Source organism: Pocillopora verrucosa, chromosome 5 (genome assembly GCF_036669915.1).
Source record: "Pocillopora verrucosa isolate sample1 chromosome 5, ASM3666991v2, whole genome shotgun sequence".
In the NCBI taxonomy this organism is placed as follows: domain Eukaryota; kingdom Metazoa; phylum Cnidaria; class Anthozoa; order Scleractinia; family Pocilloporidae; genus Pocillopora; species Pocillopora verrucosa.
The window spans coordinates 10,960,592-10,976,594 of record NC_089316.1 but is presented as its reverse complement, the minus strand read 5'-3'; the positions used below and the strand labels follow the sequence as shown (position 1 = coordinate 10,976,594).

The 16,003-nt window shown below is 38.8% G+C and overlaps 2 protein-coding genes across 2 annotated transcripts; both read left to right on the top strand.

Moving 5' to 3' along the window:
* The first annotated feature begins 534 nt into the window (after positions 1-534).
* Positions 535-2,806, top strand: LOC131780423 (melatonin receptor type 1A-like). Its single transcript, XM_059097029.2, has one exon. The coding sequence runs from the start codon at positions 803-805 to the stop codon at positions 1,823-1,825; it is 1,023 nt and encodes a 340-aa protein (XP_058953012.2). The 5' UTR covers positions 535-802; the 3' UTR covers positions 1,826-2,806.
* A 377-nt stretch (positions 2,807-3,183) lies between these two features.
* LOC131780422 (beta-parvin) lies at positions 3,184-13,945 on the top strand. The gene is made up of 13 exons (XM_059097028.2): positions 3,184-3,326; positions 4,032-4,115; positions 4,465-4,535; positions 5,253-5,355; positions 5,711-5,772; positions 6,342-6,423; positions 6,986-7,169; positions 8,928-8,947; positions 9,625-9,686; positions 10,554-10,622; positions 11,181-11,282; positions 12,951-13,020; positions 13,162-13,945. Exons 1-13 carry the CDS (start codon positions 3,203-3,205, stop codon positions 13,236-13,238), a joined length of 1,110 nt encoding a protein of 369 aa, XP_058953011.1. The 5' UTR covers positions 3,184-3,202; the 3' UTR covers positions 13,239-13,945.
* Positions 13,946-16,003: the final 2,058 nt, after the last annotated feature.

Here is a 16,003-nt window from a genome sequence, read left to right as displayed (position 1 = left end):
TCAGAAATGAAAAGGGAATAATTATATGTTTGAGAAACGTAAATGGATAGTACAAATATTATGTATTGCCAACAGGTTCAGCCTGGTTATATTGCTAAATCGGGACTTAATTATTACCAAACTTCTGCGCACTTCCGTGACACCGGTGTAAACTTTCAGAGGTCCTCTAAGTTGGAACTGAAAAAGATCTTTAATTGAACAACATTTGAGGGGAAGACATTTCGGGGACGACAAGTGCGTGTGCGATTGAGTGATATATTTACTTTGTAAATAAATTCGCTTAAGGTTCGATTTGCATATATAAAAAGACGGTGATAATTGTTTTTCGTTAGCTGTAAGTTATACTGAAGCACCGTCATTTGTAAGCTTTTCATGATAGGGTGGCCGCCAGAATGACAATATCACAAATGAGTACCGACAACTGTTTGACAGTTTTATTTCCTTCAAGCTGACAAGTTCACTGCCAAATCATTTCTTTTTCTTTTAAAATCTCCACGGAGTGTTGGCGTAGCACAGTGAGGGTACTTAATTTTCTGAAGGTGCCAAGCAGGTGCTATATTGCTTATAATATTTTCTCACGATTTGTTGGTGGTTAAAGAACCACTGATTCGATGCACAGCTACATTTGAGGCCAATTTAAATCTAGAACACTAAATGGACTCCTAGCAAACTACAGTGTGACTCTAATGATTGCACACTGGATACTTAGTGCTGAACGCCAGGTTTAAAATTATCTGCGGCAAACAATTTCATTTGTTTTAATTGTTGTCAAACGTTGCTCATTCTATGTTCTTGCCTCATCATGGATTTACTCGAATCGCTTTCTCACGAACTTGCCAAAAGAGGTAACCATCTGCTCTGGATTGAAACAGTAATGTTTAGCATTATAAATGTCGCAGCTTTCCTTGGAAATCTGTCAGTCTGTTACGCGGTCTACCGAAACCAAAGACTCCGCACACTTTCCAATATGTTCGTCGTCGCGTTGGCTGTGAGTGATATTCTTATGTCAACCTTTTGTATGCCATTTTCTGTTGTTACTTTGATTCGAGGCCAGTGGATCTTTGGTGACACCTTTTGCCGGTTCCATGGGTTCGGAGTGTTTACATTTGGACTGGCATCTTTGCACACCATGGGATTAATTGCTGTAAGTCGATATTTCTGCATCGTAAAACCTGAGAGGTACATCGTGTTATTTAAAAAGCAAAAAATTCTGCTCTACATCGGTGTTGTCTGGTGTACCGCTTTCATTGGTTCCGTTCCACCCTTTCTATTCAGTCATGGTGGGTTCGAATTCCAACCAGGCAAGGCCATGTGTTTGTACACATTCGACACCAACATAGCCTACACCGTATTCATCGAATGCGTCTACGTCGCGACACCTTTGACATTAATAATAGTCTGCTATGCAAAAGTGTTCTACACGGTGTCACGATCCAATCAAGTTTTCTCATTGGAAAATAACCCCCAGGTGCTAAGAGCTAACGTCGAAGAAGCAAAAGTCACCAAAACTTTAGCAGCAGTGATGGCTGGTTTTGCTTGTTGTTGGCTTCCAGTGTGCATCATCGACTACACTGATGCAGCCTACGGCGAACCCACTCTGCCCAGACAAGCTTACCTTACATACGGTTTCTTGGTCTATCTGAGCAGTACAATCAACCCGTTCATTTATGGAGCCACAAATAAGCATTTCAGACGACAATACAGAGTGATTTTTAACAACATGTTTTGCATGAAAGTATGTCGCTGCTCCGAAACGTTTGACGCGGACTATTCCAGCGATTGTCGAAGACACGGCCCCAAGGTACAGATCACAAGCTTGGCATAAATCAACCGAAATATTGCAAACGATTGAACGTGAATTTGACATTTCTTTAGAGTTTTGGACTAGTTGAAGCCTACTTAGTGCCAATGTCACCTTCATGATGCAAAGTCAGCTTACAGGGAGTCAGCTTAGGAGTTTTGTGGCTTTGCTTGTCGAACCTTGTCAGCGCTGATTTCCTTTAGCATGAAGCGAAGCATGTAATGCTTCTTCCCCCCTGGATACCATGCCATTCCATCACTTTCCCATCAGCCAAGATTTTTAAGCTTCCCCAACTGTTTTCCAGTGGCTTATTTATATTCCTACATATAGAAGAAGCATGGTGGGTGACGCGCTCATGGTTGGAAGTACTAACCCTAAGCAAAGTTCTGGGTTGAAACCCGTGCATTATCATATTCCGGTAATGAAGACTGGACACGTTTCCTACTGTAACTATATGTTTTAACAATGACATCAGGCTTTCCCTACCCAAGGAAGACTAGCTTAGAGCTCTCAAGCGAATGGAATTTAACTAAAAAGGACACAGCCTCAAGATTGAAACACAGACTTTTAATCTACCTTTCACTTAAAGGAATATCGTGTAAAAATCCGCAAAAAATCGGTAATAACGCTCTATTTGTAACAACTCTGGCTTTCTTTGCATCACCCTTAAAATATAACCACAAAAGTGAATCATGCACATCCAAATACAAATCTAAATCAAATCGGTTGTCAAAGGGGTGAAGACTGTAAAAGTTTAAAAACTTACATAAGAAGCAAAAAAAGAATGTAAATAGAATGTTCAATATATAACTTAAAACAAGAGATTTTGTAAAAACTCTTGCTTAAAAATACAAAATTGGTTTAACGCTTCCTGCACACAAGTGCTGTGTGGGTTACGCAAGAGTGGGTGTTTTAAATTTAACGCAATAAGATTTTAAAATTATGACAGCTACAAACACAGTTCATAAATCCATACCATTCTGAAATTTACCTTGATGTGATTTTGCTTCCAATAAAACTCCTGTAAGAAAGAGTAGCAATTGACGTGATTCAACTTGCTAAGTTGAAAACTGACGTGAAGCGATGTCAGTGTTATTTATGACATACCCAAGAACCTAAACTTTTCTCTTTAATTATTTGTTTTGATAATCTATTGCAGAAAATCTAGGTACTTGATTCTCATCCCCTCCACGTCACCTCTCAAATGATCCAGCCAATTTCTTGATGTTGGTTTAGCTCTTTCGCCATCTGTTCAATCAAACAAACTTGTGCCGATTGTGATATAAAAAGTGATACTATTGGTTCTGATCTTAACAAATTTTAACCAATCAAAATGACTCTTATTTGAGCAGCTCTTTTTCTCCCAGAGGGTTTGTGGGAGACTAAGAAGTAATCACAAACATGGCGTCTTCTCCGGTCTACCCCAGTTCGCCAACTGGCACGTTAAAAAGGGACGCCTCGAAGAAAGACTCTGGCAAACTTGGTTGGGTTGGAACACTCACTCGAAGGAAAAAGGGCCAAGAAGGTAGGCTTCTGTGATCAAGAAGTTTCTATTGAATTATTCAAACCTCTACGATCGACGGATCTTGACAGTTCAAATCAGATGTGAAGTGCCTTGTTCATTTTCAATTTGGTTCTTTGTTATGCTTCTGTGTACCGTCTGGTCTCCCTTGAAAAACTCAATGAGGAATCCCCAGCAATTTTTGCGGGGATTCTACTTTTAAAATTCAATTTTCACTTCAGAAATACATTGGCTGTCTGTGAAGAAAACATTCGATCGATTTTTGTAAATTCCATTGTGAATTCCAGCATTTTAACACACCCTTTCCTGTTTCCACGCAAAGTATCGATCGTGTATTTTTTCGATATACTGAGGTAATTCAGAGAGAAACATATTTTCCGATTTAGCTGTTAAATTTCGGATTTAAATTTCGATGAAATAATTTTCTGCAGGTGTGCTTTCATGTCAGGGAATCTCCTCTTTTTATAGTAACGTCTAAACTTACACTCGTAAATAATTTAACAGATTTATCAAAATATGGTAGTTTCGATAGCTCTGAGAGATCTATCTTTGTAGAGATTTGTTTTTAGTAGTTGTAGACTTCATGCTTTAGTTTTAGAGTGGTGCAATGACACCCATAATTTTTTTTTCTCTTCTACACTTTCGCGGTAGACAATTCTTTTAATTTTGATGTAATTGTACGTTAACAAATTTGGTTTATTCTTACAGTTGATGAACTTGAGACAGAGGGAAGGCATGCCATTGAATCTCCAACAACACCTATCACTGTGACTCCAGACACTTTTGATCTAGGTTTGTAGCTTGTTTATGTATTTATTAGTCAACACAGTCATCTTAACCCCTAAACTCCCAGTAGTGATTAACCAGTAAAGTCTCCCTATAATATCCACACATTATCTAGCAGACAGGTATTGAGAATACTCAAACTTATCAGGTAGACATTTTTAATTTTGATTTAACACCAAATTACAAGGAAAGGTGTAGTAGTAGTTTCAGAGGAAAGAATTAATAATCAGATCTTGTGATGTGCAGGGCTAACAGTCAAATGCAATCACTTGCTCTTTGTGTGTGTTGTGTGATTCTTGGCATGGATAAATTTTTCAAAGTATGTGTTTTTTTTTTTCTCAAATTTTGCACTTAGATGAAAATGAAGAACGATCAATGGTGGAGCCTGCTTCACTTGAAAATATAAAGCTCAAGGAATTGAAGGAGGTAACTATGAACAATGATGAAAATTTTATTTGTGAAATGATTTTGATGTTAGGACAGAAGCTGGCTGTCATGACAAATAAATACACATGACATGACCAGCAACGATACTGGATTATACTACAGTTATACACAAACCATAAATGATATTATAGGACTGAGTGGAGTCCAATTCAGTTTGTAATCATTTTAGGTATTAATGAAGCATGAGCCGGATTTGTCAATTATGAATATGAGTATAGTTAGAATTGGGCTATACAAAGTCCTGTTATCAATTAATTAATACTATGAGAAGTAGGCTAGCTATTGTTTTCATGAAAAACCACATTTATATCAGCAAATAGCATGACAACAGCAGTCCAGTTACACACAGGTGTTACACATACACTGTCCAATATCACTGTCCAATCACATGCATTTGTACATGCTCCTATTAGCACAGAAATTGAGCTGGAATTTTGTTACTTGGTAAATCACGTGGGGTGCCAAGTTTGACACCTTTTGGATTTTGTGCCGGGTTATATTGAGAGTATTTCTTTCTATATTTTTCTATATATTTATATATACACCAGATAAAACCCTCACTGTCTCCTGATGTTTAATGTCATGCTTAATTCCTGTCTTACTGCAATTTGTAAGGAGAATCTATTACTTTATCAGAGGTCAATGAAATCTTTCTCCCATGCAATTCCTTCATGAGCCCCTTTTTATGCCCGCTAGGTGCTGCTAGACTGGATTAATGACGAACTTTCAGAACAACGAATTGTCCTCAGAGACATTACAGAGGACTTGTATGATGGTCAAATTCTTGCGGTTCTTATGGGTATGTTGCCAGCATAGAATGTACTCATTTTTGCACCTACATATGAATTTATTTTCATGGTGAAGCTTCAGAACTGCAAACTGTCCTCAGGGACATCACAGAGGACTTGTATGATGGTAATATACTTTCTGTTCGTATGGGTCTGTCACTAGCTTAGAATGTACTCTTGTTTGTAACTATATACAAATTTATTTTTGTGGTGTGCATTGTAGCTTTGCTTGATGCTGTATACTTGTCTAAATCTCACTGTGGTGCAATTATTAGCTCTTCATAGGGAGCTTTTAAATTGCTGCTTTGTTATATGATTAAAATTATTTGTTTATTCAATGATGTTGGCATTTTTTGTTGTTGTTAGATAAACTTGCAGGGATCAAGCTCTCTGAGTTTGAAGAGGTCACTCAGTCAGTGGAGAGCCAGGTAGGTAATGTGTGAAAAAACAAACATAATAAAAACAAAAATTGGCAATTCTGAAATTTGGCAATAATAAAGTACTAGGTATATTTCAAGGGTTTCCATCCCACCCAGTTCTAATTAGAGGGCCACTCTTTCCCCACTTCCAATATCTTAACTTATTCAGACAGGACTTGCATATTTTGGCGTAGCTTATATATATGAGCAGGCCCTCATTATTTGTGCTGCAGGACATGTTTCTCCACTTGTGGGAAAATTTGAGAGAGGTCAGGTAGATTTTGCCAGGGGTCTGCCACTAATGTGCTAGACCCAATGTCTTGCGTTTTTCAGGGCCTGATACTTTCCCCTTAGGCAAAAAAAACACTTGTGCTGAAACTGTGAATAAGGTGCAATTGCAAGCTAACTTTGGTATTCCATACAAAAGCTGTGTATTCTGCATCTACCCAAAAAGCTAGTCTGATGGGATAATGTAATCTACCTTTAGGCGGACTGTGAATGTGTTGCACTTAAATATTGAGAAGTCACTTGATCTGTGTACTACTAAACTTCCAACATAACTGATTTTCATCCTGCAGAAAGCCAAACTGTCTATTTTGTTGGAGCATGTGAACAAACTGCTAGGAGTCCCCCAGCATAGAGCAAAATGGTCAGCAAATGGTAAGTTTGTAAAAATTATGAAAAGTATCTGTTTGGCACTTCTTTCAGGTAGAGAGATTTAATGAAAAGAAAGAAAAAAATATCCATTAGGGTTATTGTTTGATTGAGGACCAACTTCTCATCCCCAAAATTATTAGAAATGTGTTGCAAACAGTGTGGAGAATTTGTGTTTAGATCATAGGAATGAAAGGGTCACAACTTGTACCATAAACACTAACATGGTTCAGGATGCAGGAGTTTAACAGGGATTGCTAGAGATTAGCCCTTTAACTCCCATTACTGACCATGACAGAATTTCGTCTTTCAATATCAATACAATATCAAGCAGTCAAGTGATGAGATTGAAGAAAAACATACTAGCTGTTCCAATACTAACTTCTCAGAATTAACTTGATAAGAATTGTGTTGCGCACAGAAAGGAGAACTATTAATGAGTTCTTAGGAGTGAAACTGAGGGTTGACTTGAAAAGTCTAGTTTCAAATTTTTAATATGCTCAAACCAATGCCTCAAATCATGCAAAAATGTTCCTTGTATGTCCTTTTTTTCCTTTTTTTCCCACAGCTATTCATGGTAAGGATATTGTGGCTATACTTCATCTGTTGGTTGCCCTGGCTCACCACTTCCAGTGTCCTCGCAAACTTCCTGGAGGTGTCCGAATAAATATGGTGGTGGTACAGAAAAAGGGAGGAATCCTGCTGCCGAACAGAATTGTGGAGGAAATTACAGCACCTAATGAAGGCGAAGAGTAAGTTGTGATGGGGGGGGGGGGGTAATCTTATTGATTTGTTTCAAGGGTGGGACATAGAAAGTAGTATTTGAAAGTTGGGCCTTCAAGTTGTGTGGTCCCCTGTTTCTTCCCCTTAGCTCCAGAGAACTCGTTATCTAATATAGCATCTAATTTCTCTTTACACAATCACCCCTGAATCAAACATTAAGGTCATGAGAATGAAGGATATGATCATCACCTAAAGATGCTCTTGATTGGTTAACAAATTCTCCTCGTCAGCACCTTAGGAATTGTTTGGAGAATAGTTTGGAGAATATACTTACTGATATTAGGGTGTAAAGGGTTAACTATTGCAAGCGCCCTGTATATGGCTGGGATCAGAGATGTCCAGTATGAGTAAATTTCATCTTCAGTTGTCGCTCAGAGGGAAATGTTAATTTCGGCTTCACAGCATGACAATTACTCAAATATTGAACCACGGACGGTGCTGCTGTAGCACCAGCGTATAGAATATCACAAAGACGCACATTAAAAACCCATGTTTATTACAAAATCATCAAACTGACAATTATCGCTATTCCAGCTCATTCAAATCAAACAAACCGAGAGCTGAGCAACCACTGGCAAACATTATGGTTTGAGGGGCGGCCACTGAGAAAAACGTGTCGGAAAAAAACCCTGTAGGGGAAAAACAGACGGGAAATCTGGGTAGGAACTGGGCCCAAGCTCATAAAGTCATCTTACTAGGCTATATACATGAAAAAAACTACGAAATGCGACAAATTGGTGTCGGCCTAGAATGATTACCCACGTGCAAACGCAGGGTTATCATTCTAGGTACCTTCACGAAAGGGCTTAGGCCAACGCCCTGTTGCTCTCGTGCCGCAGATATATATGTTTTTTTATTTAAAATTTATATTTTCCGGCTAATTCGTCAACACTTGAACGCTAGAAATTCCATTTCATTTGTTACAATCATGGCAAAAAAAATATAAAAAGAGAAACAGCTACCTGTAGATCTTTGGATGTCGTGGTCTGGTTTTTTGGTAAGCTACACAGAACTGGATTTTTCGTTAACCCTTTAACTCTTATGAGTGACCAAGACAGAATTTCTCCTTACAATATCAATACAATATCAAGCAGAAAAGTGATGAGAAAGAAAAATATCAGTTAGGGGATTATAAGTTGATCCAATACCAAATTCTCCAAACTAACATCACAAGAACGGTATGGCAGATAGTTAGGAGAATTACTAATGAGATCTTGGGAGATAAAGGGTTAAGCCATGCGCCTTATATTGGTTAGTCATGTGTGACAAGCGTGTTCTATGTTACTAGGATCGAAAAGTTGAAAGCGTCGTCAATGGGTTAAGAGGGTTGGAGAATTTTAGCTCAGTTGAGCGGAGGAAGATGAATAATTTGTGTTTGCAAGGTGGAGTCTAATAACTCCATCCGAGTAACTTGTGCGGAGTACGGCCAGGGGAAACCTGTTCCAGGCACGATAGTGAACGGCGCCAGAGTAGCAGAGGAGTTAAGAAACGAGTGTTAGCTCAACTCAAACTGCCTTCACTTTAACTCCGCCGCTTCTAACTCGCCGTTTACTATTTCGCCCTGTTGTCGTTATTGAACGTCTGGAACATGCTAGGTGATGGGTCGAAACGTTTGCAAACTATAACACCAGGGGTGCGGAGAATGTGCTACTCCCTCACTGAAACCTGAATTCCTCTTTATATTCCTTTTAAAATGTTTCTTTTTCTTCTTCCTTTCCTTTCTTCAGTGTACAGAACGGTAAACCAGGTAAGGAAAATTTTCTCTGTAGATAATTTTTACAGCAGTTTTTTTTGCGTTAATTTTTTTCTCATGTTCTGCGCCAAGCAAGTTCATTACACTTACAGTGCGATTTATACGTTAAGGTTCATTTTATGGCTTGAGTAGACATGCTACTCTGGTAAACAGCATACCAAAGCCTTTAAATTTCCCTGACCTACAATTGGTCTTTGTTGCTGGGGGTTTTCTGTGCGTTTCGAAGCGTCCAGCGGAGGTGGAGTGAAAACAACCGGCGAAGCCGAGAGTAGTTTGGAACGAAAAGTAGTAGGTAGTTTTTCCACCCGAACCTTCGCTGCTTGTTCTCGCTGCTCAACCGCCCTTATTTTCATCGAGCGCCCAAAGGAGAGTGGTGTAATGTATTAGTACTTGTATTCTGCGCTAAAGAGTAATTTTTTTTTTTGGAGCCACCTCACGAGCAATAAAGTACACCTCTCGCACGCACGCACGCTCGCTCGCTCCAATCTCCCGAGCTAAAATATGGCACAGAAAAGGACGTGCAATTACAGGAGATATTTCACTTTAACTCTTGCCGTTTTTTTATGTACAGCTTTTGTTTGTTGTCATGAACTAACTTTCTCTTAACTTATTTATTTGTTTATGCGTAATTCACTTCGCCTTCCTTGTTTTGCTCTCTGTTATAAATATAGAAAGAGATGCCTTTGACGCGCTTTTTGACAATGCCCCTGAAAAGCTGAATGTTGTGAAAAAGGTACTGTACTTGATATTACTGTATGCAGTTCAATCTAAGTAAGAGATTCAAATGAGCATATCAGTTTCCACATTACTAAAGCAAGAAGAGTGCATCAGAGAATTATCAGTGAATTATATTCAAGACATCATGTACAGAAATCAGAATATTGGGCGGCTAGTTCCCGATTACTTTTAGGCGACGGTATTCCTGAAAGATACTTAAGTCGGTGATATTGACAAACGGTGCGACATCTTGAATGGAAGTCATCATCTGAGATTTGAATGCTGTTTAGGTCATCGAAATCTTAGTCACTGGCATTGATCAGAGTCAACTTTTCCTGGGCGATCACATCACTCGGTTGACTAGTACTCACGGGTTTAAATCATTCACTGAGCAGACAGTGGAAATTCAGTGCGCGAGAATAACTGAGTTAAAAATTTAATACTCAATGCTTCCGAGGTTTTCAAGCCGAAGAGGTTAATAAAGGTGTTCAGTTAACAGGAATATGAATTTTTGCGCGTGGAGACGCGGTGGCCTTATCTTTAGTAAGCTGGACTCCGGGTCGCGCGATTTGTGACTTGGTTGCGTTCTTGGGTGGAACACCTTACTTTCACAGTGCCCATCTCCACCTAGGAGTCTTATAAGTACCGGCAAATTTTCAAGGAAGCCTGATAAAATGCTGGAGGGTAACCTTGCAACGAACTGGCATCCCATCTAAGGAGGGGTAGTGATACTCTTAGTCGCCGTATGCTGTGGAAGCCACGATAAGCTCCGGATGGATGGGTCACTTAGTTCGATTACAGACTTAAGCTCACTGTTACACGCCAATTTTGGTCAAAATTAAACTAACGTTTTTTTCCATTTTGTTTTACTTTTTTTTTGCAGTCATTGCAAGTCTTTGTCAACAAGCACCTGGCCAAGTTGAGTCTAGAAGTTGTTGATATTGATTCTCAGGTACTTAAACACTTTTGTTGACCGTAGGGCACATAACTCAATCTTGAGTTTTTTAGCGATTGTTAAGAGAAAAAAAAAAGAATTAGCATTTTCAGGAACTTAGAGGTTTTCAGTGAAAAGCCAGTTACCGCCGTTTTACCACCGCATGTTTTGGCTCATCGCCGTCTGTTTAGCCTACGAGCAAGCTGTCGTGTTTGGATTTCGCCTTTCGGGGCGTTTTCTAGGCACAGCCGACTATTACGTCATCGGCAGCCACTTAGGGAAGAAGTTTTGAAAACTTCCTGGGGGACCTTCTTTCTCCGTGAGCATGAAGTTGCGTGGCTCAGAGAAACGATTGCGTGACTATTGTTGCAGCCTTTACAAACGACAAAATGAACGTCTTGATAATTGATGAAGTACGGGTGCGCGTACAAAGTAAAGCGATTGCGTAACTAATGTTGTAGCCTTTACAAATGACAAAATGAACGTCTTGATAAATGATGAGGTACGGGTGCCCGTGCAACATAAACATGTACTTTCACCCCGAAACGACTTAAGTTGTATTTGTTGTGTTTTCAGTTTCACGATGGTGTCTACCTCATCTTCTTGTTGGGACTTCTGGAGGGCTTCTTCGTTCCACTCTATCAGTTTTACATTACTCCTGCAACCAAAGATCAAAAGGTACAGAGCTAACATCGAAGACGAACAAATTGTACAATTAACCCTTTAGTTCTCAGAAGTGATTTACTTGTAACTTCCCCCTAAAATATCTGTACATTTTTTCAGCAAAAAGGATATGAGAATATTCTAACTCATCAGGTAGAACTAGTTGCCTTGATCTTACAACAAATTCTCAAAACCAATTTACAAGGAAATGTGTAGCAGCTGAAGGGGAGAACTGACAATCAGATCTTGGGAGTTAAAGGTTAAAAAACAGATTCCATGTTGCCTTGCATCTGTTCACTAGTAGAACTCAGATGATGTTAAAATTTGGCAGTTGCACACGATGTTACTGACATTCTCATCGCATTTTAACGTTATCTGTGATCTATTATTGTACAGACGCACGGTAACGTGGAATATATTTGTTTCATGTGATAAAGAAGTAAAACATGGGGGGAGGGGGGAGGGGGGAGGGGGAGGGGGGAGGGGGGAGGGGGGAGGGGGGGATGATGTCATTTATGCGTCTGTCCCCCAATAGATCATGAGTGAGAACCAATCAAAACTCGCGTAGAATTCAGCTTATTTTTTAACCTTTTACCTCCTAGCACCAGTATTTAGTTGGTGATCATTTTCTTTATTCTCGTGACCTAAATGTTTGATTCAAGAGTGATGTTGTAAGGAGATATTAGATGCTTGTCACTCTTAGGGGTTAAAGGGTTTATTCCGTTTTAAGTCATACGTGTTTCCTGTCACAAGTTCTGTGGGGACCGCTTTACATTTATTTATCATGCTGTTTTAGGCACAAGAGACACCGTTCCTGGTCTAAGCAGTTCTTCGCTCTTCCTAGTAATTTCACTTTAATTGGTGGGGTTCTAACAGTGATCTTGCCTCTTTACACCATAACATCAGTATGCATATTCATCATTTTGTTCTCTGCACGTTTCCAAAGGTTCCAACAAGGAGAATCGTGAATTTTTTTTTAGTTGGTAATAATTTCCTTCAATCTTGTGACCTTAATGTGTGATTTAGGGGTGACAATGTGAGAAGAAATTAGAACCTGTCAATCCGGGGGTTTAGGGGTTAAGTGATCCTGGCACTGAAATACGAGGGGTATCAAATACCGCAGAGTGTCAAAGCTGGCTAAAGTGGCCAATTTACGTGATCAACTCAGTGGATTATACTTTTATACCACAGGCGGCCCAAGCTCCGGTTGTGACATGGTCATCTTGCGAAATAAGAATCATGGCGAAGTTGTATGTATGGGTTTGTATGGGAATATTTACGACCGCTCCTAGGAATAAAAAATACAGTCGAATTCTCAATAAAAATACCTCGCCTTACTTCCACAGTGCATCGCTTGTTATCTGACCGCTGACTATATTGAAAAGAACCCATTTTGGCGAGTTATCCATCTCTAGGTTTACTACTCATAAGAGAAGGAGAAGTAATAAACTCAGAAATGGATAAGTAAGTAATACTTTTAATGGAGGCAAGGTGAGGTATTTTTAAAACTCTTAAAACTCTAAAATTTCGTCATGGCTCTTATTTCGCAAGATGATCATCTCACAGCTGGAGCTTCGGCCGACTGTGGTGATAGTCTACCAACGACGCAGCACCTCAGTTTCTTTAAAAACTTATCCCCTTTATTGAAATACATAGATTCCATTGTTGTGTTTCTATCCACAGCTCCATAATGTAACCTTAGCTATTGATCTGATGAGAGACAGTGGATTGAAGTTCTATGCCAAGCCTGAAGGTATGGACAAATTGTAAAACACTCTGCAGGAGTCCATTATCGAAGACAATAATACTTGTGGTTCTTACCTTCCCCACCCCCCTCCCCCTCTGACCCTGAACTTTTCCATAGTCTTACTTTGCGTGACGCTTTGCCTTACAGATGTCGTTCATAAGGATCTCAAGTCCACATTAAGAATCCTTTACTGCTTGTTCCAAAAGTACAAGAGCCTCAAGTAGTTCAGACTTCAATCTGCCATGGCTTGCATTTTAGAACAAAGTAGCGACGAGGAAGTAGACTCCAACCTTATTGTATTAGTTAATATTTATCACTTGTCTGAGTTGGTTAGATTTAATAACTACTCTGCTTAATACCTTGACAGAATTCGTCCGAAATCTCCCTTTCGTTTGGATGAAGACGGACAATCAGGTATTGGTGAAAAAAAAAAACAAAACAAAAAACAAGCAAACAACCTTTTGAACAGGAAAACATATAAAAGACAACAAAACTATGTAAAGGCAAAATGATAATTTTTCTACTCAAATGTTCCATTTTTCACTAACAACTCAACATGTCCACACAAATGGACCTATTGACTCGTGTAGAGATAAATTATTTGTTGGAAGCCATTTCCCACGCCGCACGTCTCCGTAGTGCGGCCAGAACGTTTTTTAATTCACAATCGTGTGAACACACCCAAGCATGATATGAAATACTGCCGGAATATTGAATATTGATTGTGGCGCTAGTTCACCAACAACTGTCACGCCATCCTGTAACCTTTCTCTACAATGATGTGGCGTGACAAACACTTACGACAATAATTGAGGGGTGGACATATTTTTTAAAATGCGTGGCTTCTTGTAAACAGCCACTTTGTTAAAAATATTTTGTAGATTTATTTTTATACAATATTTTTTAATAAAAATAACTTTGTGTTCGATTAAATTTCCACGGGGTTTTCGATTACAGCAATCGAGGAATAACCAAATGAGGGAAAAATTCAGAAAGTTACATTTAATTTTTCTTTAATTTTTTTTGTATTTATTCCTACTTTATTATGATTTTTTTGGAGCTATTTTGTATTTCGCTTTTAACCCTAAGTTGGGTTCAAATATCCCATTTCTCCTCCATTAAAAAAAAGTCCACTCTAACTTTCATAATTTCAAACCTCTTTTCTCCCTTGGCTTTTTCGCGATATGAAAATAAATGAAAGGATTTTAAGATAAATAAACCCCTTTCTGGCTTGCAAGTATGTCGGTTGATAATTTCTTTGTCTGAGAGTGTCCACAGAATTTCACAATTGTGCCTTCTCTCAACTGCGGAAATTATCAGCCGGAATACTAGCCGCCCGGAAGAGTTTATTCAAGAGTTGGAGGCGTTAAGCGATAAAGGGTTTGGTTTAATTATCTGCCCACCTTTCCCAAGGAGTTTTCGGTCTTCAAATCCGGTTGGAAACGCCACATCCTACATTTTCAAAGTGTTGTTTACAAGCTAAAATTTTGTAGGAACGTTTTTATTCAGTATTGTTCAAATTTCTAACCCGTAAGAAATTTGTGATGGTCGGTTTACCAGGAGAGACAAATTTATTAAGGGTTTCGAGCAAAGCAAGGGTTTCTCCCGGCCGTAAATTTATGAAAATCATATATGTGAACTGCGAATTCAGAAATGAATACGAGAGCGATCTTCGCAGTATTGAACACTACATAAGCAGTAGTGGAATTAAGGCTTGAAAAAATTCAGGCCTGAACAGGATTTTAACTCATGACCACATAGATACTGGTACAGTGCTCAACCAATTGAGCTAATGAGTCAACTGAGTCATTATTTTGGTTCATAATAAACCCTTAAAGTGAAGAATAAATGACTGTGAGTGTATGAAAATCATATATATGAATTGCAGTAGGTTTACTGCTTAAGTGGTATTCATCCCTGCGAAGGTCGCTTTAATATTCAGATTTCTCTCTAGAAGATGGAATGATTCTAAATAACACCAAATCGTTTGTGTCCACGTGCTTATTCTTACGTATGCGACAAAATGCAAGGGAACTCGGGGAACTTGATCTTAAGTACCAGGAGAAAATAATTGGACTTTATTTTCCTTTGACTTACATATAATAATTAGGCGTGGAAGGACATGCGTTACGTAATTGAAAAAAAAAACAGATAATGATTGAGCGTGGAAGGACGCGTTACGTAATAGAAAACATTTTTTGGTCAAAACGTAGAGGTGGTATGTCAGTTCTAACGAAACCCTTATGCTGCAGTAGTGTGGGGAGTATTACGTTATAATTTGGTTTTATTAACTTCTTTGATATTGTAAACTAGCCACTGTTAAGAGTTTCTTAACTGACGTTTCGAGCTTTAGTCCTTCGTCAGAGCCAGTAGAGGAATTGTGGGTTATGTACAGCGTGTGAGAGAACGATGGAGCCACGCTTTGTCCAACCAACCGATTGAGTTATTAAAGAGTGATTTTCACCCACAAACATTTGAATTGAACCTTAAAGCAATGAAAACTGTTCAATAGCTTTAAAAAAGTAGAATTCATCATGATTTAACATTTCTGTTCACCATAACGAAAGAAACTAACCGTTAGCTGTAAAGCGACCAAAATTTTTTAACTATTAGCTATCTGAAAACTAAATAGCTCGTGTTAACCTTGGCGTAAGTCGCTTTAGGCGCTGTGGATTCCTTCTTGAAAAAATTCGTGCGTGCAAAATTAGGGAAAAAAAGAAAAGCGTGCTTTGTAATCGCCCTTCGCTTACAATCAATTCTCATTCTTTTTCTTTCAAAGGCGTCCTCAGGCCTGCCAAAAATACTTTTCAAACAGCTTCAAGCCGCATTTTACTACCTGTCGCCTCAAGTGTGGTTTAATTGATTATGTAGTGCTTAATTTCTATCCTGAGAATAATGATAAATTAGTGGAATGAAAACGCATAAAAGGCTTGGACCGAAATGAATGGTTCTTTCATACGTTATTTAAGAATTTGTCCATGCTAAGCGT

Excerpts from the sequence above, each read along its gene's own strand:
- LOC131780423 (XM_059097029.2), top strand. The coding sequence starts at position 803 with ATGGATTTACTCGAATCGCTTTCTCACGAACTTGCCAAAAGAGGTAAC.
- LOC131780422 (XM_059097028.2), top strand. The coding sequence starts at position 3,203 with ATGGCGTCTTCTCCGGTCTACCCCAGTTCGCCAACTGGCACGTTAAAA. Across the intron at positions 4,116-4,464 it reads TCCAGACACTTTTGATCTAG|ATGAAAATGAAGAACGATCA; the intron begins GTTTGTAGCTTG and ends TTTTGCACTTAG. Across the intron at positions 13,021-13,161 it reads GTTCTATGCCAAGCCTGAAG|ATGTCGTTCATAAGGATCTC; the intron begins GTATGGACAAAT and ends TTTGCCTTACAG.